This window comes from Maylandia zebra, linkage group LG2 (genome assembly GCF_041146795.1).
Source record: "Maylandia zebra isolate NMK-2024a linkage group LG2, Mzebra_GT3a, whole genome shotgun sequence".
NCBI classification, from domain to species: domain Eukaryota; kingdom Metazoa; phylum Chordata; class Actinopteri; order Cichliformes; family Cichlidae; genus Maylandia; species Maylandia zebra.
The window spans coordinates 44,263,554-44,290,748 of NC_135168.1; the positions used below are offsets into that span (position 1 = coordinate 44,263,554).

The window sequence follows — 27,195 nt, forward strand, 5'->3', positions numbered from 1 at the left end:
ATGATCCAGGTATGCTACAGGTGTGTGTCTTAACCACCGGATACCCGATGCTCCGTGTGAAGCTAATGCATACTCAGTAACCTAGGCTCATGGCTGTTAATCCAGCTTTCTTTTACTAGATTTATGCTAGACTTTAGTCACAGAAATCTCCTCTCTCACAAGCCAGAGTACTCCCTGTGCTGCCCGGATAAATGGCAGGGTTGTGTTAGGAGGGGTATGCAGTCTAAAATCTGTGGCACATCAAACACGTGAAGACCCCTGGGGAAATAATGGAGCTCCACAGAACTGTACAGAGGACATGTGGCATCTTTATAGAGGGAAGGGACAGCGTTGTTCTTCATGCTTTGCTATGGCTTTCACTGGGACAAGACCTCAACCCCAATAAACACAAAGAGGAGATTTTTGGATCCAAATCAAAAAATCAGGAAATATCTTTTAAAGAATGGTGTTGCATCTCTTCAGGAGACCTCCAGAGACACTTTATAGGGTTTTTTCCTTTAGTCTGTCACCCGTCTGACTCATGAAGCAACGACACATAATCGAATACAGAAGCATTTTTTTTAAGAAGACTCAACTCTCAGATGGTGTTTTCTGTGTTTTGGTCTTTGTGTGGTGGGAGCTTAATGAGCAGTGAAAAACTTGTAAATTAGGAAGTGAGAAAAGGCTTAGCTTACTCCACCATTGTTTATTAAAGGCAGGTACATTAGCCCGTCTGATCTCTCTTTGAATGGTTCGTGCTTTCACCTCCACATACCTTTTTTTGTGGTAATCCTTTTTCATTTTGAATACTCGTGTGGCTTCCTGCTCATTGTGATGAAAAGTAACACACCCCACCGATACTGCGCTTAATCTCCATCTTTAATGTTTGTCTTTAAATCCTGCACCCTTCCTCATTAGCTGAGTCATAATTCAGAGGAGGTAGGTAAAAGGCTTCCTGTGTAAAATGCTTCAGTGGCACCAAGTGTCTGACTGCCAGGTGCTCTGCTATGACTAATGCTCTGTAAATGTACATGCTCAACATGTGCAATCAACATGTCGATTAGCTCTGTCTGTGTGTGGCTGTGCACCCTTTAACCCCAAAAGCAGACTCGGTGTGAGCGTTTGTGGTGTTTTAATTCACATTAAACACATTTTTGTAATTCAGTTTTTTGAAGTTAAGGCTTCAACAGGGGCTTACAACAAAAAAGGTGAATGTAGCACACAGGCCATGAGTCTGCACAGGAAAGGGGTCAGAAAAAGCTCCTCTATATCACTGGCTTATTTTATCCCATCTCATTTAATTACTTGGTCCACTGCCATGTTCAGTATTGTGCAAGCCTAAAATTTGATAACCTGGTTCAGCGGGAAGTTTCACAGTCTATTAAAAGCTCCAAGTGTATTTTGTATGAACACTCTTCCTCAGCTGTCATCTGGTAATTCTACTGCAGTCCATTTATATGAGTTTACCTGATAACACTATATGGAGCGGCAAATAAAACATCGGTGATAAAACCTGTGAAAGTTTACTGCCCTTAATTTCTTTCCGGGGAATTCTCATAAAACAGATAAAACATTCACTGTACCAACGCTTATTTTCTATTACTCTGTCACTGATGTTAAATTAGTGCAGCTTTGCTAAGGAAACTGTGATTATATCTCAACGCCTTGATTCATACCATTCAAGTGGCCCTTAACAACTTGCATGAGGGTGGGTCAATAAACCTCAGGACCACTTTGAACGAGACAGCCCCGTGGTGGCAGAAATCTCTTGAATGAGAAGTGAAAAACATGCATACCATCATTACTCAGTGATCTCCTGATGGTGGACTTGTGAACAATGGCATTACTCAGTGCGATAGAGGCCTTTGGTTACTGGAATCCTGTGTTTCCTTTTTACATCAAGGACTTTTACAACCTTCAGCTACTCCTGTGTGACAGTGACAATGATGTGGATTAGTTGTGATGATCAGACCGATCAACACACCTGATTCTAAATTCACCTTCAAGTTGGCTGTTCATCCTAGAAGTTCGCGAACTTTTGTTTATATTGGATCATTTCATACCAAAGCTTTCATCCATTTGTCTAACTTTATGACTTAAACATTTCAAAATATTTTGGGTCATATTTATGCATAGATATGAAAATAATGCATTTAACTGTATTTAACCTTTAACCATCAAAAATGAATAAACTTACTTTTACTTACTTAGACTTAGTTCCTCCTGTGCCGGATGGCACATTAGGCGGCAAGGGATCGCCAACGAGCTCGGTTTGCAGCCACATCTTCAGCCTCGCCCCATGAAAGATCGACCGCTTTTAGGTCCTCAATGAATGACTGTCTCCATGTCTGTTTTGATCTCGATACGAAATGTTGAAAATCCGTCGGAGGCTGCGCTGTTGGAAAACATTCAGTCATCGGGTGATTGTTGCCGTCGACTTCCATGTTTCACTCGCATAGATAGCCATTGTTACGACTATTGTATTGAACAAACGGACTTTGGATGATATCGAGATGGTGGTCGATCTCCAAACCAGATTCAAGTTGCGCATGGCCAATGCTGCCTTTCCGAGCCAACAGGCGATGTGCTTTTCCAAGCCACCGTCCAGTGTTATAATACTGACCAGATTGGACCAACGTTAACTGGAAGGTCATCCACGGGGCGGAAGGCGTGTTGTCGACATAGGTGCCGGTTGATTCAGGATTTCCTCGAAATGCTGGACCCATCGTTGGTCTTGTTCCTCCGCTGTTGTTAAGAAGCGGCCGTCCTTGCGCTTGACTGGTACTCCTCTGCCGCTTGGAGCACCGCTCAATTCCTGAACGATTCGATAAAGCGTTTTGGTATCATTCTTGTTTGCTGCCTCTTGCGCTTCTTGTCCTTTCCGTCCGATCCAATCCCGTTTGTCCCATCTGCAACTCCGTGTGACGATTTGATCTATCAGCCGATAACGCATGTCCACTGCATCCAAGACTTGTCCTGGTGGCTCTCGTTCGCATACTTGCTTTACCTTGTTCCGCTCATCAATAAGGTCCCCCGTCCAATCAATACTGGCTGGCCATTTCTGGATCCCTGAGACGAGTGACATCGAAAGGCTTGGGGCACTGACCGTTGGACACTGTTCTCATGAGCCAGAGTCGACGCTTGGTGATGAGTGTCCGCGCCCCGCCAACATCGCACGTCGAGTAACGATGACCGCAATAGTCTCCGTACACAAACGAAATTGGTTTTGTTTTCGTATGTTCCTCCCGGAGCCCGCCACGTCGTCTTGTGTGCTCTCTTGTGTTGGAAAAAGGTATTCCCAAAGCAAAGGTCGTTCGTGGCGCAAAATGAACAGAGCCGGTCGCCGTTATCAGTCGTGCATGCCCCCAATCCATGGGGCCTGATGGTCGATTCAAATCCAGCCCGGTCCCCGTCCAGTTGTGCGTTATAGTCGCTAACCATTAACAGGTGATCGTGCCACGGAATGGCTGCTAAAAAGTCTTGGAGCTGGTTGTAGAAGGCATCCTTGATTGTATCGTTCGCCCTCCTCCGTGGGGGCATAGTCCTGGATGAACGTGATCTTGGCCTGCCAAGTTCGAAATCAAGCCGAGACGATGCGGTCGGAAACTGGTTCCCAACCGATCAATGCCTTTGAAGCCAACTTTGAAGTTGGCTTTGAAGCCAACTTCAACAAGTCGATAGTCGATAGTCATCGAAGGCCTTTAGCCTTTGCATGCGGTATCCCATTCGGTAGAGTGATCTGACATTCCATGTCCCGATACAAGTCGATATTCTTGCATTGAGGAATGGTCGATCCATTGAGAGAGGGATGGTCGCGAGACTTTGGTCCGTCCTCGTCACTAGCAATTGACCTTCCTCTCCACTGATTGCTCGTTGGTTTTCACTTGTCGTTTCTGTAGCATAGCAGGTTTTTACAGGAAGGGGTTGCTAGCCCCGACCAAACCCTCCTCCTTTATCCGGGCTTGGGACTGGCACTGGGAAGCGAGCTACCCAGAGGCGGAGTTAAAAAAAAGAAAGAAAAAAAAGATAAAAACAAAACAGATATAGTTGTTGACTGAGATTTGCATGTTACTGTGAGACTGTGATGTCTGGGTTTCTGGGTGTTTTGCGACCGCTGGAATGAGGAGGGAGACATGTCAGCCAGCAGATCAGCAGATAACAGAAACCCCTCGGTATTCTCCCTCAAATATTAACACTGAGTCAGGTTTTGTTTTGCTGCCAGACTCTGTGTGTGGTCTGTGATTGCTGTGATTTGCAGTCTGCAGATAAAGTCTGGTTAGTTACAATTAAGTAATTTTGGGCAACGCTATAAACAGTAGTAGTAAACCAAATAGTTTGACTTTGACTTTGACTTTAGTTGTGCCGTAATGTCTTATTACAGATCCATAGCCACAGTTTTCTGGTAGCTTCTCTAAAGACGGTTTATATTAATATGTTAATGTCATCAATCCTGCTTGTTAATAGTTTTCTATTTGTATTTTTAACTTTATTAATAAAAGTAGGGCAATAATGAAACAAGGTGTGGATATAGACCATGCAAAACAAGACAAACTGGGATAATCAGGACAGATGAGGGGATATTAGGATGTGTATGGTGTGTGTTGGCTTCCACATTTAAAGTGGTGCTGAGCATGTTAACCGTGTTCTGACCATGGTCAAATGAGATAAAGAAAAAGTAAAACAAATAACAATATTAATACTATCAATAATACTGTGCAAAAATCTTAAGTCAAACTTCCTTTCTTTGAATTTTGGTTCTAAGCAACCAAACTTTCCTGTAATTTGTAAAGTGGTACAGAATATATTTAATGTAATGATTAGAGATGGACCGATCCGATATTATGTATCAGTATCGGTCTGATACTGACATAAATTATTGGATCGGAGAGAAATAAAAAATGCAATCGATCCATTAAATATCAAAAAAGCACCTCACAAAACTTGCAACATGGCATAACTCGCCTCATAACCGTTGCACGTTGGAGCAGTGTGCTCACGTGATAGAGCGGCTGTGTGTATTTGTAACCTCGCTACCAAACCAGCATTTCATCTCCGAGGAAGTTATCCCAGAGAGAAGTAAAGCAAGTGTGTAAGTTCATCTCTGAATGTTTGTAAAGCATTCCCACGTTAACCGATATATGGATATATTCTCTCTCCCTCCCTCTCCTGCTGCTACTTCAATCATGAAACTGCTTAATGATCAGCTGATCAGCTTTTCTGTTGCGAGTCCGTTTCTCTTGTTTGTTTTTGGCCCACTTTGCACCAGAAAGAGGAAAACAGCGGCTGAATAACAGCAGCACGTTTAAACTTGATAAACTGTTGTTAGAATTTATTTAATATTACTTTCTACACCAGGATCCTTTTCTACGTAGCTCAGCGGTCTCCAACCTTTTTTGCACCACGGACCGGTTTATGCCCGACAATATTTTCATGGACCGGCCTTTAAGGTGTCACGGATAAATACAACAAAATAAAACTAGTACCGGTACCGAAAAAAAGAAGATTTATTCATAACACACGTGAAAAGACCAAGGAAAACCGAGTAAACGATAAAAACGATAACAAAATAACGCTGAAAACCGATAAAAACCCTGAAAACCATACATTTCACACCTGAGCCTCAACTCTCGCGGCCCAGTACCAAACGACTCACGGACCAGTATCGGTCCGTGGCCCGGGGGTTGGGGACCGCTGACGTAGCTGACGGCTGGTAACTGTGCAGGGGCGGATCTAGCAAAGTTTAGCCAGGGGGGCCGATAGGATAGGGCATTAACAGCGAAAAGGGGGGCACAAAGACATACTTTTCTTTCTTATTCTCATTTAAAATGTCTAGCTTTTAATAAATAATTATCCGAATCTTACACCCAAAGTTTTAATCTGATGTAAAATGTATAGAAGTCCATTACTGTATATAGTAACTATTAAGTCTAATATACCCTAGTAAGCTATACTACTTTTTCCTTTGGGAAGATACCATCTGTGCAGTCTGCAATTTTGTTGAAGAAAGATGTTGAATCTATTTAATTATTCTTGAAAAATAATTTAATTCTGTGCATTTTTTTTTCACACTGCATCAAATTAAAGTTGATTACGTCGATTAAGCATCATGAGGGGGGGGGGGGGGGGGGGGGGTGGTTCCCTATTTTTTTTTGCTGGGAGTTTACAAACCTATTAGTTAGGTTGCTTAATATTTCTGCTAAGTACTCTTCAAAATACCAGAATAGGGAGGATGGAGCAGGTTTAAGTTCATTAGATTGCTCAGTTTTGCTGAACTATGAAATATTTTGGGTGCAGTGTATTTTTTTACATACAGGTATAACAGAATAGCTTTAGTGTTGTTGTTTATTTAAACTTGAGTATGAACTTATACAAAATGCAGCAAGATATTAAAAAACAGTTTTATTGATTAAAAAACACACTATATTGGATTCATATCGGTATCGGCAGATATCCAAATTTATGATATCGGTATCGGACATAAAAAAGTGGTATCGTGCCATCTCTAGTTATGATACAATAAATAGTTGTATATAATAGTGTTTTTGTGGATATTTTGTTGAGTCCATTTACATATAGGGGATTTTAGTATACTTCACTGAAGAGCTAGGTGCCACCCTGCCTAGAGCTCTTGCCCCTCCTTTTCCACCCAATCTAAAATTCTCTATATCTGCCACTGATGCAACAGAAGACAGAGTCAAAAATATATGAAGGAATACTGCATCATTCAAGACTGCTTTCTATTGTTTTTGTTTTTTTTGTTTTTTTGTTTGTTTTTAGATTTTTATTGTATTTTCTTTTTACTTTTTGGCTGGATGGGTTGGATTCAGGATACATAAGTATACACAGCAGATGATATTCTGTAGAAAGTGTTTTTTTTAAATATACATTTTCCTGTCACTCTAAGTCTTTATGTCATCAGCCCACACCTCTGTTTCCAAGATGTGACATATTATGGTCAGCTATTGTTAAATATATCATCATATGGGACTTCATTGTCATTATTGTCATTATTATTGTTCACTTTACCCTTTTGGTATAGCAAAAAAAAGTTCACAAATATGGGATGAATCAAGAAGACCCTGGAGAGACTCATCCTGGACCAGCTCCAGGCTGTGGTCCACCCACTGATGGACCCACTCTAGTTTGCCTACCAGCCCAGACTTGAATTTAAGGAAGCCATTCTTTGCCTGCTCACCCATGTCTCTACCCACCTGGACAAAGCAGCAAACACTGTAAGAATCGTGTTTGGGTTTTTTTAACTTCTTCGGTGACTTCAATGCCATCCGGCCGGCTCTACTGCCTGATAAGCTGACAGTGATACTGACTTGTATGGTTGACTGACTGCCTAACTGGGAGACCAGAAAATGTACTCCTACAGCACTGTGTGTCGAACAGGGAGGTCAGCAACACAGGAGCCCCGCACGAGACCCTTCCATCTCACTTTCTCTTCACCCTCTACACTATGGACTTCAGCTACTGCTGGCAGTTCTGATGGCAATGATGGTGTGTGTGTTTGTTAACTTCTGTTTTTGTTGTTGTTTTTATTGCCATAAGACACAGTAGACCTGCATAGTTTCTTCTGTTTTATCTCTTTTGTTAATCACACTGAGTTCGCATGTGATGGAATGTGCTATATAAATAAAACTGACACTAACAGAATGGCACAGAAAATCATTCCTACTTGTGGCCATCAAACTTTATAACTCCTTGTGATATGTGGATTATATAATACCTTGTCTATACTCGGTATTGTTTTAACTTTGGAATATAGAGTTTTAATTTAACATTTCACTCTAATCTTGGTTGTAATTTGTTTTACATGTTTTCATCTAATGTTTACGTTTTAAAAAGCACCACTGAACGACACAGGAAATCATTCCTGCCCTGTACAACTCCTCCATCTAATACACTGTAAACACTGCAATAGTTACACCCTTTTGCACATGCTCTACAGTCAAATGACAAAGTTCACAGGTTAGAGTTAAATGTCAATCATGTATATTTTTCTGTAATATACGTGACTTTGTAATATTCTTGATATTTATAATTGAGCAATTTGTATATATTAGTGCTATTTCTTAAATTTGTAAACTGTGTACTATATTGTCTTATTTAATTAGTTTAGTCTGTTACTGTTACTCTCTTGAAGCAACTGTAACCCACATAATTTCCTTAGGGATTATTAAAGTATTCTGATTTTCGTCTTTCATATTTATATTTTTAGTCTGAATCAAAACACCCCCCCATTTTTCTGCTTCTTATAATAATAATAATAATAATAATAATGATAAACTATTTCTCATTTCTATTATATTTTCTCATACTTGGACTCGGACTCCCAGAAGCCTTTGTAGTTCTTCTCTGTGTTTACTACCAGCTGACTTCCGGTGTCTTCCCGTCCATTAGCCTCTGATACCCAGAGTCAACCATAACGCCATCCATCTACACTCGATCATTTCCCCATGGAAAACGTTTCCCGCTGACTGGTTGACTCAACTGAATGCAAAATTTCATCGTATTCATCAGATGCAGGTGAGGCCCACAGCACGGAAACCGTCCTTGGGCTGTTAGCCTGCAGGTAGCCATCGACAGGAAGATCGGGCTAACATAACAGCTAATGCTAACGTTAACAGCGGTAGCTTGTTTAGCTCGCAGGGCTTTGTTTATACACCTTATCTGGGTGAAACTCTGAGGTGATCGGTGTCTCCGGGCGAGACACACTCCCACCTAATGCACCGCTTCAGCTTCCAGTAAATTTATGAGCCGTGATGCCTGAATGGGATGTAGCCCCCTAGCGTAACGTAAGGCTAACTGTGGGATTAATCTTTAAAGCTCGTCCTAGTTTAACACGCCAAGACTACTAATTTGGGTTAGTTAAATCACGGTGTGGTAAAACACAAGTTGCTCGGTGCTGTTGCGGTCCAGGCAACTAATCGATCATGTGCAGTTTCGACCGATAGTGTTGTCATGTTAGTTGCAGCGTTAGCCTCCTTCGAGCTCGGTGGGTAACAGTTTGTGAGCGGTGCAATCTTATGGTGTCAGGTTTTTTTTTTTGTTTTGCTGTTTTTGTGGAAGTCAACCTGACAGTGTTGGTGTTTGTATCAGGGCTCTGGCCCCGTCTCCAGCTGCTGAAGCACACCGATCCTGTCCTCTCTGCTCCCCGTCCACGGCCTTCCTCCTCGCTGAGCCATGACCACTCAGAGGGATCTTGATATGGTGAGTGAGGCTCTGTCACATTTCAAAACACACAACTGAGGCGATGCTCTCTGAGTACTCAAAACATCATTTAACATTAATACGTTTGATTATCTCTGTGACTGGTGTAGGTGTTTGTATGGGGGTGGAGGTTGTTTGTGGATTAGCCAACGTGCACAAACACTTAGCTGGATAGTGACTGCTGTTCCTGTGAACACCATCTGTCTAATCTGAGTTAAAACGTTGGCCTACTTTCCTTTCAAGGTTTAGATGCCAATTGATTGCACCCTCTTATTACATCCTGCCCCCACCTAATCCAACCCAACCACAGGAATGGATACAATAATACAAGTTTTTGTTGGCTTTGTTTACTTATTAGTACCATTATTACCAAGAAAAAGATGACAATTATTTGCATTTTGGGGTATTAAACTGCAGTTTGTCTGTAATTTTTATGTAATTAAAAGTTCTGCTGTAAATAAGAGCAGCGACAGTATCAGAAATTAGAAGAAATAAAAAGTCAAAAGAGGCGACATTTATCAGTCAGACAGGCTGATGTTTGTCTGTAGTTTTAGATCAGTTTGTTTTATTTATGACACAATAATTAAATAAATGTGCCCGGTTCAAATAGGATTAACAAAGAACAAAGAAGTAGCACCATGTCACCTAAGCTTTAGAAACAAAGGTAGCCACTTCTAAACCCAAAAGATATGAAACAGCTGTTTCTTTCTGTTATCAACTGCTCACCAAAACATAAAACATAGATATCTGGAGCTTGTCATATTAAGGGCAATGCTAAATGCTATTTCTCTTGAAATAAAATATTTTCATATGGGATTGCCAATTTTTTGTTTTTTAATTCAAATGTTATTACTGGCCCACATTTTTACAATTGCTGTCTCCATACTGAGTTCCTAGTATGAAAATGTACAGCATTGATCACACGTGTGTGCATATTTCAGGTTTTGGATTGTTGGTGAGGCAAAACATAACTTTTTAAGGACAATGATTCAACTTTTTGTGTTGTTCTATGTTATTTTAGTGTTATTTGTGTCATTTAATTTTATATATCTGAAGCGTACGCTTTATTGAATAAGAAGAGTGTTAAACTGCAGATATTAGAATAGGGGTGCCAGACATAAAGCCCTTAGGCCAGAACTGGCCCAGCAAAGACTCCAATCTGGCTCACTAGGCATCTTAAGAAAATGTGAAAGCATGGTTAGTTTTTGAATTTTTAACTCTATTTTCACAAGTTTTCAGCTTTTCCTATTGCTCCAGTTATACTACACCAAAGCACAAGGATATTCTAAAATTGTAATTACAGGACAATCCAGAACCTTTTCTGTTACTTGGTAGTACTTTTGCCCACTTCACATCAAAGTGGAATGTATGTTGCACATGATGTAAAATGAGTTTGACATCCCCGTATTAACGGAACCCATGTTTAGTTTTTAAAAAAGAATAAATGTTGTCAGATGTTTTATGTAGGACACCAACATGAGGTAAAACCCACAGGAGGCCAGAGTGGGATTTAATAGATCATCTCTCTTGGCAGCTATCCTGAAGCTCGTGGCTGACTATGTTTTTAGGAAACTTGACCAGCATGAAGAACAGATAAGCCTCTGCTATTACCTTTAACCCTTAAAAAGTAATCATAACACCACTTGGAAGACTTCCTTTCGATTGGTGAACCTCAATGACTTTGTGATGCAGGATGTTGCCATGGCAGATTTGACTTTGTTTTTGTTTTGTTCAGGATGAGGGAAGGGGGACAAAGCTTGTTAATAATGACATGGGTATGCAATCCCACATTGAGGTTATTCAGTTCACAGGGGGATGGGTGAGCAGGGGACCACCGAGAGGAAAGGGGGGTGGGAGGGTGTATTTGTAAACAGATCAGAGAGTAGGGTTGTCCCTTCCTCACGTCACACCTCGTGATTAAGTCTCTTTGTTCTCTCCTCTGTGATTTGTGAACCAAAGAAAGTTCATGTTTCTTTTTTTAAGAAGGGCACACGTAGGGGGAACGTTCCCCCATCTTTCAGCTCTGAATCTAGAGTAGAGATGTCCCAGCAAAAAGATTTAGTATTGTTCTTTTTGTATGTTTTTGTGGAGTGATTGATCAGAGATGAGAGCTCAATGAGGTCCAGTGACAGAGGTCCAAAATGGGCTCAAGATAATTATTCAGTTAAGGGTGATGTTTTTAATCCTGACCACGAGCCTACCTTCATGTAGTCTAATGTTGGTGGAAAAATTTGACTAAAATATTCACTTTTTTTTTTAAATTCTTTTTTAAATTTAAAATAGTGTGTGAGGAGGGTGACACATGCAGCAGCAATGAAGCAGTCAGCAGAAATGAAGCATTATGGTGGAAAATGAAACTATATTTTATAAAAATGCCTTAAACAGCCTAACTGTGGGTACAGATACAATGAAATTTTTGTAGTTGTTAAACGGCTGTAAAGAATAGAATGAAATAGAATAGAATTGCCCTTTTATTGTCGCGAAACTGTGTTCTATTAAAATATAAGTAGTAGACAATTAAACCAGAGTTACTCCACTAGTCATAGTAATCATAGTTTTCTCTTGGTTAAAACGTTTTACACCTTTATCACCTGGGATGCCACACATGTTAAAGCACTTGCTGATCACAGTCTGCTTCATAGAAGCTCTACACTGTCTTGCTTTAATCTTCAACATTAGTTTTGCTTTACTATTTTCCATAAAAGTACACCCAACCATTTTCTACCACTTATCCCCGTCTAGGTCGTGATAGTTTGTTGACAGGAAAAGGTGCAGGATCTACATTCATGAGCGCAGCCTTGTGACGATTCTCAAGAAAATGCTGTTAACTGATTATTTATTACATTAAACAATTTCTTTCAATTGCAAAACCAATGAATAAATGACAAAGAGGTTTCTGTGCGTGAGGGTGCAGCTAGCCCCTGACTGCTGGGTGATTTTTGACTGTAAAGCCAGCGAGTTTCAGCTTTTATGGAGGAGCAAGTACACTTGGTCAAAGTCCTGGTAATTTCTTTTTTTTAATTGCATATGCAGGGAAAAAAAACTTGAGGTAACTGTTAGTGAAAAAGATTTTATGACACTTTGTTATGACCTTCAGTTGTGACATGTACTCTGTTACATTCATTTTCAAGCTTACTACTTATTTTCAGATACAGATTTTAAATCTAAATCAACCGATAATTTATGTGATACTCTTATATTTTAAGTTGGCGCCAATTAAAGTAATTAAATTAGCTTTTTTTTGGTGTCCTATTAATAGTCTGATCTTCTGGTTCCAGTGGGCATAAAATGTTGGACACTGCTTAAAGGCATGTTGCCCATGAAGTTTCCCCTTTTATTTGTTTTTTAACAGATATCTTTGTGTAGATGCCCAGAGGATTTTTTTTTTTAAAAAAGAAGAAGAAGGAAGCCCCTCTGTTAAGAGACCTTCCCACACACACTTGCACGAGTCCCCCTTGGGGCTACGCACTGGCCATGTAAATTTAATAACATGGCCCAGAGCTGTCTGGGACACCTGGGGTTATCGCATTAGGCCGACAGCCCGGAGAGGAGCAGCAGCACCCTGGAACTAAAGGCCCAGTGTTCTCCCCCCTCTGCCCCACCCTTATCTGGTGTTATCTCCAGCAACAGAGGCTCACTTCACCGTAAGCCCTCGATGAATGAAGTCGCCCAGTCAGAGGGTGAAGATCTGGTGTGGCTAAATCTAATTAGACTGGAATGTCCGTCTGTTCGCACCCTTCAGAAGGTCACCTCATGTCTGAGGAGGTTAGAGGAAGTGAAGGGATTTCGCCACGACTAATTGAGAAGAATTTTAATGGAAGTGTGGCTGGCATGACATTTCTATGGACCCATATTTGAATGCTTTTGTTTGTCGCTTTAGGTACACCTCCGCCTTATCCTGGTCAGTGGCAAAACACAGGACTTCACCTTCTCCCCAAATGACTCGGCCACGGACATCGCCAAGCACGTATTTGACAACTGGCCTGCAGGTACGTTTTAAAGGGTTCAGTCTCCTGTTCTTCACTTTTAATATATTTCACACTTTGAACCTCAAGTCAGACTGATTCAATCTCATACAGTTTGCCAGTTTCTGCAAATATTTAACAGATGTGGAATCAAAACCTGATATAATCTCTGTTTAAAAATATGCAAGTATTCACACTCGCTGATTTAAACAAACTGACAAGCTTTCGAAGTCCAAAGCAGACAGGTGAGTTTGTAACAGTGTGAGGTGGGCAGTAAACTCTGCTTTTACTGCCTCATCCAGGGGGACAGATTTGCTGTGCACAACCATGTGAGTGTCAAAAAATGGCAAGCATGCTGCTGGGTTTGCTCATCATGTGACACGCAGCCTTTGGACTTAGAAACTGCAGACTCTTCAAATGAAAACTCCTCGGCTGAAGCCTCTCGAGACTTCATGAATTCATTCATGAATGAAAGCAGCGCTGAACTGCCAGAAACTGCAGTTTCAACTCAAGAGCCACTTGAGTCAATCCCCATAGACTCCCATGTTTACAGCCTGGTAAGACAGCGATATTGACCTCAGTGGAGAGTTTAGCTCTTCATAATAATTCTGAGAGTTATTGTGGATACTGGAGTTGGGGACAAGGCTGCAGTACAAGTGGTCAGGACAGGCAGCCATGCTGAAAGTCATCCGGACCTGCCCAAGGAGATTATTGCGAGGTTTTTGAACTTTTTTTATCACCCTAATTTTTGGATCACACCTCGTGTTATGGTGTTGGATGGGGGAATTAACATTGGAGCCAGGGCAATAAACTAGCCAGGCCAGTACATTAGCTAGTATTAGCTCATTGATGTACTGGGTACCAGTGTGCATGCCAGCTGATTAAAATACAAGAAACTGCCAGTTTGAGTTCATTTGGAAACAGAATCCAGAACTTATTTAAAGGTTTAAATTGTAAACTGTGGGCTTTGCATATATCACAGTCTTCAGAAATATGCTCAGCAATCTGTATCTTGGCTCTTGTGTTTAGTGTTTCTAGGACAATAAAATACTGCTGGCTGCATCAGTTGGGAAAGTGATACATCTCTTCTTTCCCTCCTTGGCAGGGTGGGAGGAAGAGCAGGTGAGCAGTCCCAGTATACTCCGCCTCATTTTCCAGGGACGCTTCCTTCATGGCAACGTCACCCTGGGAGGTAAGACCATCGCTGGCCAGAGAAAGCATCAGAGAGAAACAGAATGGCATCTTTATGCTTTTATCTTACTGTAAACGCTGTTGTTAAATTACTAATGCCAAAAACGGCATGCGGGCATATCTAGCAGCAGTACACAAAGCTCTTAGTCTAACGATTTACAGTCATGAACTTCTGCCAGTGTCCTCAGATTCCCAGGCAGCATCCTTCCTCCTTTGCTGCTGTTTGGATTATTTCACTGAACCCAAAACATGAACTGAAGCAGACAGTATTTCCTGATTGAGAACCAGTCTCAGTGCTTCTGATCTCTCACACTGGCTGGACATTTCCCTTTAATCAGAGCGATGTGACGCAAGGATGTGTGTCTCTCTGTTTCGTGTAGAAATAAATGGGAAGTGAAATCGAAAACAGCCTTTATCTTCTGAGACTCATCTGAGAATTATCTGCTGGTATGAGTTTTTATTCATGCAGTATGCAGCGGTAGCAGTAGGTACCATTTAGATTTTATGAACAAATTATACTTTATTAATACCAGAATTTGTAAACTTGTTACATTAGCTAAAAGACTGAACACAACCTGTGATAGCTCAATCAAAAAAACAAACAAACAACCCAGAGTGAAATGGCTCAACAAGAAATCATATAAAATAAATGCAGGTATTGTGGTATGAGGCAGTGAAGATTTCCTGTGTCTGTCCTTGTGAAATGCATCTTAAAGTGCTTCGCTGCCTTCCAGTAAGTGATGCAGAGGATGGTCCATGATGGTTAACAGTTCTTTAACCTCCTCTCCAGCACAGCCTCAGTCATTTGGATGCTGGGTTTGCAGGCTTGCTCCAGTGGAGCGAGTGATGCCAATACTGAAACTGCTTATCAACAATAATGGGGTAATATGACCTGATTTGTTTTATGCATGTCCGAAAACGCCATACCGGAAACGTGAGCTTTGTCCACACATACGAAATGGGCTTCTTCCTGTTCCTTTCACAATAAAGGTCCTTGACATAGTCACTGCTTGGCTGTTGTACATATAATGGCTTAAAAAGCACAACAGATTATGGGATTAGAGTCAAGATTTTTCTTTCTTTCATTTCAGTACTTATGGGTTTTTTGTTTTTGTTTGTGTTTTTAAATAAACCTTTTTTTTTTTCTTGTTTTAAGAATGTCTAATATAAGACAATGAAAATCGCCATGTCAGAAACTCTTTTTAAGAAGCCAGTCTATGAAGCTGTTTTTGAGATCCATGAAGAAAATGTTGGTTTAGTTGTATAAAGTAATTATATTGCATTAAGCGTGGCTTTAATTCAAGCTTTACTTTATAAATTTATACTTTAGAAAACACACAAAGTTCAATGTGCAATAGAAGAAATCGAGTCGGTCAGATAAAAGAAGATCTCTCTGTAAAAAGATACAAAAATATAAAGCTTACATTTTTATATAACGCCAATATTCATAATATTCAGATGTCCGGTAACATCTGTATATTGTGTCGCTGCCTTCAACAGCCCATCAACTTCTTTCTTCTTGTGATTTGTTGTGGAGTCTTCTGATGGTGGCTGCAGTTCCTCTTTCTGCGTTTCTGTTCAGAAATTTTAATCAAACAGTACCAGGAAATCTGCCTTTTACTCTGTAACCGTGACAGGAAGTGCACGTATTTTTGCTCACGTGTAGAACAAATTGTTTGCCAGTATGAATCATGGTAGTGATCATGTACCTCTGACCGCAGATTGCCTACATTTAAAAGGCTATCCGCTGAAGAAGGTGTGGCTGCTGATTGTCTTAGCACTCATTAGGAACATTTAAAGAAGTCCTGAGTTTATAAGTCAGATTAAACCTTCTAGAATGTGACCTTGGTTTGAGATTGAGAATCCCATCAGCATTGTACATGGGAAGCTGCACTGAAGAAGCTTAAGCTACTTAATTCTGAAGTATGTGGTGTTCTCCACCTCTACCTGAGGCCTGTCACCCTCATCACTCTTGTGGAGACTTAGAAACACATTTGGGCTTGGCTTTAAAAGCAGAGTTTGATTTTTTTATTTATTTATTTATTTTTAAAGGGTTGTCTTTCTCTTCCAGTTGGAAAATTAGTGTAGATACAACCTAGTGCATCAACAGTTGATGGAGGTTGCTTGGTGTTGCTAGGTGAAATCTGTTGCAAAGAGAGTACTGCACCATGGTTGCCTGTCGTTTGTATGGAAGACACCAGCTGACTGCAAACACTCGCCAGCTGCACTCTGAGTGGTATTTAAACTGTAAATGTTTGAAGGAAAGTGCTCTTAGTCTCCAGCTTTTGTTGAACTTTTCCATCTGAGTAATCTTTGTCTCTGGTTTGCATCGCATTTTTTAAACCGTTTTACTAGTGGTCAAATAGTTTGCAAATGTTTGCAGACAAATCAGTGTCTTCCATGCAACCTGTTGGCAACCTTTGATCTCATCTCCTGTGTGACTGAGGAGCTTTAAACTCTGTATATCACAGTGCACTGCGATTCGTCACTAGTGTCACATCTGGTGCTCATCACTGTTCTGCAATCAAAAAAAATGGCTGGTTTTGCACGTTTTCTTGTTCTCAGGTCTCTTGTAAAAGATTTTAATCTCAGTGAGGTGAGACTGTCTGATTAAATATGTATAACAGAGGAAACGGAGGAGGTTTCTGGTGCAGCTTCACTGACTTCTAAATTGCAGAGAGTCTGAAGAAGTGAAAGCGACAGCAGCACTTTTAGTATATAGAACAGTTTTTTTTATGTGACCATCTCATTTCAGCTTCAAACCTGATGCCAGGTAGACTTATTAATATGTGTAAGGAAAGTTTTTACAATTAAAGATATTCTAGTGGCACATGTAAATATTCATGATCCAGCTTGGTTAAATGAAGGTTACGATGTTGAAAATAAAGTGATTCCTAGGTGAGACAAATATAGATACTGACAAGGTCATAATTCATAGCATTCGTATGCAGCTGTTGTTGCTGCCACCATTTAATTAGATGGGAAAGTACAAGGATGAATCCTAACGTGTTTTATGTGTTTTCAGCTCTAAAGCTGCCGCCGGGCCGAACAACTGTCATGCACTTGGTTGCCAGGGAGACTCTTCCAGAGCCCAACTCTCATGGTGAGGAACTTTCATCTGCTCCTTGTTTTAGTTTTTTCTCGAGGTGCCAAACTATTAAAAAAAATTGTTAAACTGTCACTGGCTCTAATATACCATCATGCATAAACCATCATGCTTCTTCAGTACTTTGATGTAAAAGTTCTCAGCCGTATGTTGGATGTAATCCATCCCGTCACTACCAGCAGCCAAACTCATGACAGGCGTGTGGATGCCAGCGTGTAAAGAAAGAAGATGAGTGCTGCTAAAAAGACTAACTTTAGCCACACTCGGCTAGCTGAGGCTAACACACGGTTTTCCTTAGCAACAGGTGGTTGCCAGTAACTCGTCTGTACACCTGCATGACTGGGAGTTCAGCAATCATTTTCCTAACAATTGCACTCAACCAACAGCAACCGGATGGAGAATACTCATTTTTCCCTCAAAACCTGTGGTTATCAGATGGTTGCTGACCAGTCTCTAGGCCTGTGTGACTCAGGTCTAATTCACTTGATGCTACATTGTCACTGTGATTATAGCTACGGACATTTTTTACACTGTGCACAGTGCAGTGGCCCACACATTTCAGCAGCTTTTTGTATGTTTTGATTGTTGAAGAATGCGTAAACAGTTTTGAGAAGCTTTTAATAATGATCAGGTGACCCCCACATGAACAAACTCTTTGCAGCTGTCGGGAGGAAGAACCCCCTTCTAACAGGAAACAGATCCCAGTGAGGTCTGTCTCATGTCAGCTGGATGTTTTTGTGGTTTTTTTTGTCTCACCTCATCTCTCTGCTCTCTTGTCTTTGTAGGTCAAAGGAACAGAGAAAAAACAACAGAGAGCAACTGCTGCCTCCTCTTGTAAAGCTACAGAAACAGCCCCTTCCCTTCCTTTAATTACGCACACACACATGCACACACATGCACACACATACACACACATATATATATATATAAAACACACACATTCAAACAAGCATACACTCCCTCTCCGCTCTTTCCTGCCTGTCGTCCCGTCAGCTGTGGATCTGGAATAAAATGCAGGAAGTCCGTTTGGGGTCCCCCTCCCCCCTCTTTCTTTCTCTCTCTCTCTCTCTCTCTCTCTCTCTCACACACACTTTGGTTGAACTGTCCAATCTGAGGCTTTTTTTGTGCCAATAATGTTCACTTTTCTGCCCCCAAACTTCTACTGTTGTTACTACTTTTTCTTTGAACATCATGACATTGAACAACATCGCAGATCCCTTCACTGCTGGAGACATTTTTGAAGAGCTGTCATGTAGTGAAAAAACAAAACAAAGCAAACAACAACCCAGGAACTCGCCTCTCTTCATGGACACAGAAGTGCTACAAAGGATGTGTGGGCTTTAACCCTTCCATACTAGTCACTTGGATGTTTTCCCCAGGTCTTACTGAATGGTGTTAACCCTCTCGTTGCACTTAACCAGTTTAATTCTAAAGTGTTTGCTGTGTTTCATCTCCTCCTCCTTTGTGGCTTTTTGTTTTTGGTCAGATGAACAGACCTTAACTCCTCCCGAACCCAGGTGGTAGAAAACGTGCCATCCTCTTCACAGACTGTTTCTGCCTCTCAGTAACTGACGGTCAGTAGGCCGTCACCTGCGTCCGTTCATGGACCAATCGAGGAAGTACTTTTATCTGGAAGAGTAAAAACACCTGAGGGTCCGCGGGAAACGGGAACAGACTCCCCGGCGAGGCTTGAATAAATGCGGTCAGAGGATTTCAGCGGATCATGTGCGCGCCATCAGATGTCGTGTTCGTTCCTCTGGTGGAGACTTTAATGACTAGGCTGTCGATGCTCCCTGGTGATGGGAGCCGGCACGGCGGGCCAGTTAAACGCAGACAGAAGATGCGAGCGGGTATCGGTTTGACGCCCTCCTCTACAGGACACTGAAAACGAGGCTGAGTTTCTCTCGTTGGATGACTAGAGAGAGAGAAAAAAAGGAAAGTTTTGGAAGTGTTTCGCCTCCTTTTTTCATTTGGATGCTGTCGTTTCTTCTCGTTTGCCTTTTATTGTGGAATTCAGTAATATCATTAATATTGAAATTTAAATATATCAATTTTTATCTTGTGTATATGTATTTGTTGAATTTTTGTGCGGGTGAGTTTGTGTGCGAGTGTGTCTGAGGGTGTGTGAATGCGTGGCATAATGGGGACTAATTTGGGGGGTGGGGGGGCAAGTGGTCTTTAAAAAAAGAAGAAGGTGGTGCACTGGGCGTGTTGATGGGCTGTGGTTTCTTCAGAAACAGTCGGAAACCTTTTGATTCCTTCCATCGAGTGTCTTTTGGTTTGTGTTTTTGTCAATCAATGTCACTGCTATGAAGATTAGCTCAGTATGAATAAATGTAAAAACTAAAATGCAATGTGGTCTACATCAAAGCTTGTATTATAAATTAATAAATCTTTACATAAGGCAACTTCTTCTGCATATTTGACTGTTTACTTTCTTTTGAGTAGCTTTGCATGACTAATGTTACTAAAGGCCCTTATTGATCTTATACCGCACCTTGATGGTTCAGCTCATGCTCTGAAACATTTCAACTGCTGCTCCTTTAAGACCGTATTGTTGTGATTGGCTGTCCTCCACATACAGAAGGTTTACAGCAGGTGGGAGGGGCTAGTGTCCTGCAAGCGAAAATAAGGTGTGTTTTAAGGGCTTTGTGCTTTTTTTTTTTTTTAATGTACACATTTCCCATAAAACAAGCCTATAAAGAAAAACTCCACATAATCTGTGTATGCAGCTACAGGATACTGAGTCATCAAATGATGTGACTGACAGTGAGGAGGTTAATAAGGATGAAAAGAAACTAAAAAGGAGGAAAGTATCACAAAAACTTCGCCTACAAGCTAAAAGAGGCACCAGGACCAAAAGTCCCCTTGAAGGATTTCACAAGAACCTAAATGTTTTGTGAAAGTGTCTGATAAGATGTTTGGAGGACAAGCACACTACATGGACAGAATTACTGAGCCATGTGCACATTATACATACAGGCAGTACTCAGCCACGATGCTCCCAGCACAGAGTGTTTATGCCAGAAGATTGTGGAATTAAGAAAATGAAATGTCACTAAGTGACTTGTGACAGCAGTTGCATCCCATTACAGATTTCAATGAGCTCTTTAGACCAAATCTTTCACAAGTCATTGTAAAGTCAGACTGTGTGGCTAGGCACTTGATCTTATACACAATGGCAATGGGACTGAAAACACTTGAATTCAAATATTAAAGAGGTGTTGCCTAATACTTTTGTTCATGTTGTTGATGTGGTAATGGAAAAACTTTTGCAGGTATTGTTTTCGATGTTAACTGTTTCACCTATAAAAATGACATGTGACGAGCTCCCCTGTAACCTTGAGGATGAGTTTTCCTCAGTTCATATCAATGAAGACGTAGTTTGATAACCATCAGAATAGAGTTTTTCCAAGGGTAGCTACACAGGCAGAGGCCACCCTCACTAACGTCTTATGCAAACTCTGTCATTCTGTTCTATAAGCAGGCCTGAGCTATGACAGAAACCACTCAGTTCAGGAAAGAGCTTCACGGATTAGTCCTAGTCTGTTTTCAAGTTGTAAAAGTTAAAGATTTGACTTGTTTGTACTCTGACCTTATTACTTTAAATTCCGGTCATATCAAATAAGAACATGGCACCACTGTAAGAGCAAATGTTTATGACTAAAAATAAGGAAAAAGATAATAGAGTTGCCTTAAAATATTAACCATAGTTTTCAATGTAATATGATCAACTGTCATACTCTGAATGAAGAATTTTAAGGAGGCAGGGTTATCCCTTGGTTAGAATGATCAGTGATTGATTAGATAATTTATTTAATCACAAAAAAGAAACTTTTTTCTTCACATAAAAGTTGGCATCTAGATTTTTTCCCTCTGATCTGTGCTGTAATCTTTGTGTTTTTTGTTTATTTAACTGCACAAAATTGAAGTAAGGGATGTTTTTCTATTATTGGGGTTAAATTAACCTTGAAAGAATGGTCTACACGGATATTTCTAAAGGTTATAGTTGCACAAATTTTCTGTTTGGAGCTTTAACGAGAAGGAGGCCGATGGACAAACTTCTAAAGATCTACTTGGTAGTATTGTTGCAGTTTAACGTCTTGACCTGTAGGTGGCATTGTTCCTCTTTTTGCCTAATGAGTGAAGGCTGTTAGAGGCTGCTGGTGGAGGGTTTAAAAGTACAAAGCGGTGAGGAGTGTTTCCACGGATGGTTTTTGAGACTGCTTGAAGTTTAAATGAAGTCGTTTGAGGGTTAAGTCTGACAGAACCAAGGGAAAGGAAACAGCTTGCGACCCACATGCTGTCATCTCCATCAGCTCCAGTCACTGCTGTGTTGTTACATCGGGGTCATGACTTTGTGTTGAGCTGATTTCTCCTTGTCTGCCTCAGGAATCCGCTCCTGACGTGTCGCTGCAAGACATCCAGGTTTCCAGTTGACACTGGCAGCGTAACGTAGGAAAAGTGCAGTCCACCCACATCCCCCTGAACATACTGCACTTTTAAACCTGCTGCTGTGCAGAAGCCTTTTTTCTTTCTGTGTCCCCTCACCTTTTCCCTGTGACCCCAGTAGTTTTGGGAGTTTTGACAGAATTCAGTGGAGAGAAGAGCCTGAACAGGAGCTGACCGCAGAGGAGTCCAGGGAGGCAATCTGCTGAAATCTCGGCTACTTAAGACCACCACATTCACAGCTGCTTCTGCAGGAGGAATTGCTTTCTGTGGTCAACATGACTCAAAGCACGCATGCAGACAGTTTCTTGAGTGTGCTGCGGTGTGCTGCACTCAAACCACCGTTCGCTCGTGGCATGTTGTCCCTCTGAGGGCGGACTGCACTCCTGAAATGTAGGGCTTAACTCCCACTCTGACAGCAGAGGTTCTTGCTGCTTTCTGCTCCAGGAATGTCATGTTAAGTCGAAACACTGCTGTAGTTAAACTGTATTATTATTATTTTAGCTTTTTTTGTTAGTGGGAAGAAAACAAACTAGGCCCGTAAGTTTGTGGCTTACCTTATGTGGACTATCACAGAGGATTTTAAATCAAGCATCAATCTATGATTGAATGCAGACTTTCAGCTATAAGTCAAGGGGTTTCCTAAATGCAGCCATATTTATTCAGTCTCCCACTTTCAAAGGATCAATATCAACTGGACAAACGAACAGATTTTTAAATACTGGAATTGTTTTTAATAGTAGGATGAAAATCCTTTGCAGTCGACGACTGCCTGAACTCTAGAACACGTGGACGTCACCAGACGCTGCGTCTCCTTTCTGGAGACTCTCTGCTCTGCTAGGCCTTTACTGCAGCCGCCTTCAGTTGCTGCTGGTTTCTGTGTCTGTCTGCAGTCAGTTTTGTATTTAATAACTGAAAAGCTGCTCTACTAGGCTGGGATCAGGTGACTGACTTGACCATTGAAAAATAAACATTTTATTTGCCTTGAGAAGCTCTTGGGTTGCTTTTGCGGTTTGCTGTGGCTCATTATCCACATGCACTACTAAGTGCTGTTTCTCTCCACGTCCATACTTTTCTCTTCCCATCATTCTGGCTCCAGTTAATTGTGGTTTCATCTGTCCGAAGATCTATTTTTTTCCAGAACTGTGCTCGCTCTTTTAGATATTTCCTGGCAAAGTCCAACCTGTCCTTCCTTTTTTGTTTTCTTGTCTTGTTTGCACCTTGTTGTGTCCAACCCTCTGTTTCCATTCATGAAGGAGTCTCGTGCTTGTAGACCCCGACAATGACATGTTTACCTCCTTGAGTGTATTCTTGACTTGTTTAGAAGTTTCACCATGGAAATAATTCTGCCATCATGCACTTCTTCTGTGGTCTTTTTGGTGTTGCTTAAGAATGCACCAGATTCAAATTTTTTCTGTCTCTCTGCTGAAGAAGGCCATGAGATGTGATACGAAGCTATGAAACAGCTGCTGGACCATATTTTCTGCTGATGTTTGATAATATTAAACACTTTGCCAAACTTCAGGGTAATTTTGCAGACTTTTGTGGGCGTGTAACCTCAAATCCATTCATTCATCTTTGCATCTTTGTCGTTTCTTTTTATTTAACAAATTTAGAGGCGGTGGCACAGGGGAGGTTCGTGGATGTAGCAAAGGAGGAGAGTTTCTTTTCGTCCCATGCAGAGGGTCACTGTGACAGATGACGATGCCAGGGACAGGGTGAGATGGAGGCAAAAAGGTCCTTACTGTACTGACCTTGAGGTGAAATTGTTCTTTTACAATTAGAAGCTGTTGCCAAGCTCCAGAGTAAAGTTTTAAGGTTGAAAAGAAAAGAAAACTTTGGTAGTTTTAAGAAATGATCATATTTGCTCATTAATGTCCCTCTCATCTCTGAGTGTAATGCAGGACAACTGAAGAACAGGAAATGCAGCTTCACATGAAGACTGAAAAATAAAAGCTCACTTTAGTTTGTTAGACTCATAACTGTTCAGAACTTCTGCTTTCTGTGAAAATGCACATAGTAGCTGGACTGGATGGAGAGAAAAGAGCTGAATGCCTGAATCCACAGGCGACTCTGATATATGTGTTATTTTCTTTGATGGTATTTTGAGCTCCAAATCCCCCGTTCCCTTCATTGTAACTCATTTTCTAATCTGCCAGTTCCTTCTGTATTAAAACCAGCTGTGACCAGCTGTTAACACACACACACACAAAAGCAAGCACATACCGCAAGCGACTGATACACTAAAGTTAACCGTTTGGAGGCTGAGTTTATGTTTTGACACCTTTCATACTGCATAGTATCATTTTTAGAGTGCAAATTCAGCTACAAAAACATTATTAAAAAATTAGAAACATGCCTAAAATTTGACAAATGTTTTATTGTAATTAGTCAAAATGTTTCAGGGTTATAGAGACTTAATTTCCTCTCTATGCTTTGTTTCCTTTTATATTTAATTTTGCCATTTTTTTAACCAAAATTTCACCTTTTACAACAAACACGCGCTTATACATATTAACAAGCCACTTTATTAGGTACATGTTGCTTGTTCTGTGTTTGACTGATGGCGTGAATCTTCTGTTCCACCTCATCCAAAAGGTGCTCTATTGGATTGAGACCTGATTATGTGGAGAACATTGGAGTACAGTGAACTCGCAGTCATGTTCAAGAAACCAGTTTGAGATTATTTGAGCTCTGTGACATTGAATCAGGCTGTGGTCATAGAAGGGCCGACATGGTCAACAACGATACTCAGGCAGGCTGTGGCGTTGCAGCAACGCTCACTTTGTACAAAGAGCCACAAAGAGTGCCTGGAAAATATTCCCCACAGTGTTAAATCACCAACAGCCTGAACCACTACTAGAAGGCAGGATGGATCCATGTTTTCAGTTTTTATTACGATAAATTATCGCCCTACCATCCAGATATCTTAGCAGAAATCGAGACTCATCACACCAGGCAACATTTTTCAAATGATCTATTGTCCAATGTTAGTGAATCTACGCGAGTTGTAGCCCCCGCTCTTCTGTTCTTTGCTGGCAGCAGTGTACCAGGTGTGGTCTTCTGCTGCTGTAGCCATTCTGGAATCAGAGATGCTCTTCTGCATAGCTTACTTTGGTTCCAACGAGGGGTTATTTGAGTTAATGTTGCCTTCTTATCAGCTCAAAGCAGTCTGGCCATTTTCAATCAGAATCAGAATCAGAATACTTTATTGATCCCTGGGGGAAATTATTTTTTGTTGTTTGTTGTTTTATTTTCTTCTGACCTCTGATATTAACAAGACACCCAGAGAATTTTTGCTCTTTTTCGCACCTTCTCTGTAAATCCTAGAGACAGTTATGATGGAAAATCCCAGTAGATCAGCGGCTGCTGAAATAGTCAGACAGGCCGGTCTGCCACCAACAGCCACGCCAAATTGAAAGCCACGTAAATCAAAGTCAAGCACTTTGTTTTCTTATTCGTCATATTTTTGTCACATGTGAGACGCTGGCAGCTCTACGTGTCCATTATCAACTTTTCCCTGCTTTGAGTCTATTTGTCCACACCAGAGGTCCTCTGATGGCATGAAATGAAAGAGTTCAGTAGGCCAGTGTGAAAACATACACACTCATGCAGGGGTTGAATTAACCCAGCAGGGTGTTAGCAAATGAGCAGCTTTCATGCTGCTTCCAGAAGCTGCTGCTGTCTCTCTTCATCTCCAGCCCTCCTTTCTTCTCCTAATTGGGAAAACGACACTGGTTCCTGGTTTCTGAATGAAGGGAATGTAACCGGTACTCTGAACCAGGTGTGTGTTTTACCTTTGATGTTTCCATAACCGAGCTGCAGCAGAAGCGTGACTGAAGGATGGGTCGGTTTATTAACCGTTTATTTTCCCAGATGGTCCCCAGTTTCTTGTAATGTGCTGCTGTGAGGGAGCCATGGCTTTAGCAGGAAGGTCAACTCTGTGCATGGGAGAGAGAGAAGGAAACCTCCAGGGATCATATACAAGATGGAAATCTAAACACTTCTCTGCAGTACTTTGGTACAGAAACCTCTAAAGGTGCAATAAAAAAGAAAAAAAAAAACAGACTTTTGCTGACTCCTTCAGGAAAAAAATGGCCAAACGTCATGGCTGATATGCTTGTATATAATTTATAGTCTGAAAAATAATTTTATCATTATTCTACAAATAGTCTTTTCTGATTTGTGTGCTTGGGTAAAAGTTCCTTCAGTCCAAAACTGGGGTGAACTTTGACCTCTTTCACATTGTCCACAGGTTGCAAGTTTGCACTCCTTTAATTTTAATGCGGTTAGATCTACATTACTTATTAATGTACGTATTATATGTGTCACGGACCCGGATCTGGAGGACTCGGGGGTCCGTGAGCAGGATGGATTATTATTATTATTATTATTAGTGTTGTTGTTATTTGGGGATGTGTGTTTTTCTGCACTATGCTGTGTTCGGGTTTCCACTCATATGTAGAGGCAGGGTGTGTACATGTGTGGCTGGAGGATGGAGAACAGCCACATGCAGGCCTGATGGGTGTGGCCCTGCAGGAGGACTGGCCACACCTGAAGTTCCTGCCACACACCTGTTGGTGATCAGGGCTCGTCGGGGGAGCTACTTAGGAAAGTGTTGGAGCTCCCACGGTGCGGGATCATTAAGCTAAGACTCCAAGTCAGTGTGTAGCAGTAGGAAGTGTGGATCGTGTGTGCGCGCGGGTTCAGTGTTTAATGGCTGCTTCTGTATTGTCCTGCAGGTGGAACGAGGGACCAGAAGGGCAGCACGCACAGGGTGTGCAGAAACACTACTGCCGGGAGCACGAGCACGGACGTCGGAGGGGAACACACATATGGGAGTCTAGGGAGCAAAGGGGATTTATTGGGCATCTGTTACCTTCACTGTAAATAAAGTGCACTGTTTCCATCGCAGAGTCTGCGTTTTGGGTCCTCATTCCCCCCATAGCCCCACGGTCTGCCAGCCAGACCGTGACAATATGTGGCTCATGTGACAAATAATCCAGAAAATATTTACTGGTATGCTTTAAAGAATTAGAATTTCAAAATAAGAGCATTCTGTTTAGCTTTTTTAAACTTCTTATTGTCAAATATTTTGTCTCTTCAGCTTTTTTTAGCCACACCTGTTGAGTAGCAAACAACAAACTCAGCAGACAACAGTAAAAAGACCTCTGAATTTCTTCCAGGCTGTGTAAAGTCTTTCAGTTTATTAATGGAAGATAAATATGCTTTGAAAAATGCAAAATCTTACAACTTAAGCCTCACCAGACAATGCAAGAAGACAATAAC

The 27,195-nt window shown here is 41.2% G+C and overlaps 1 protein-coding gene across 1 annotated transcript; it reads left to right on the forward strand.

Annotated features, from left to right (window-relative positions):
- The first annotated feature begins 8,351 nt into the window (after positions 1 to 8,351).
- ubl3b (ubiquitin-like 3b) lies at positions 8,352 to 19,865 on the forward strand. Its single transcript, XM_004545608.3, has 6 exons — positions 8,352 to 8,511; positions 9,085 to 9,195; positions 13,076 to 13,184; positions 14,266 to 14,352; positions 17,377 to 17,454; positions 18,243 to 19,865. Exons 2-6 carry the CDS (start codon positions 9,169 to 9,171, stop codon positions 18,293 to 18,295), a joined length of 354 nt encoding a protein of 117 aa, XP_004545665.1. The 5' UTR covers positions 8,352 to 8,511; positions 9,085 to 9,168; the 3' UTR covers positions 18,296 to 19,865.
- Positions 19,866 to 27,195: the final 7,330 nt, after the last annotated feature.

Bases quoted from the DNA above. Each gene is read 5' to 3' on its own strand.
- ubl3b (XM_004545608.3), top strand. From the start codon at position 9,169: ATGACCACTCAGAGGGATCTTGATATG. The intron at 9,196-13,075 runs GTGAGTGAGGCT...TTGTCGCTTTAG, and splicing joins CTCAGAGGGATCTTGATATG to GTACACCTCCGCCTTATCCT. The intron at 17,455-18,242 runs GTGAGGAACTTT...TTGTCTTTGTAG, and splicing joins TCCAGAGCCCAACTCTCATG to GTCAAAGGAACAGAGAAAAA.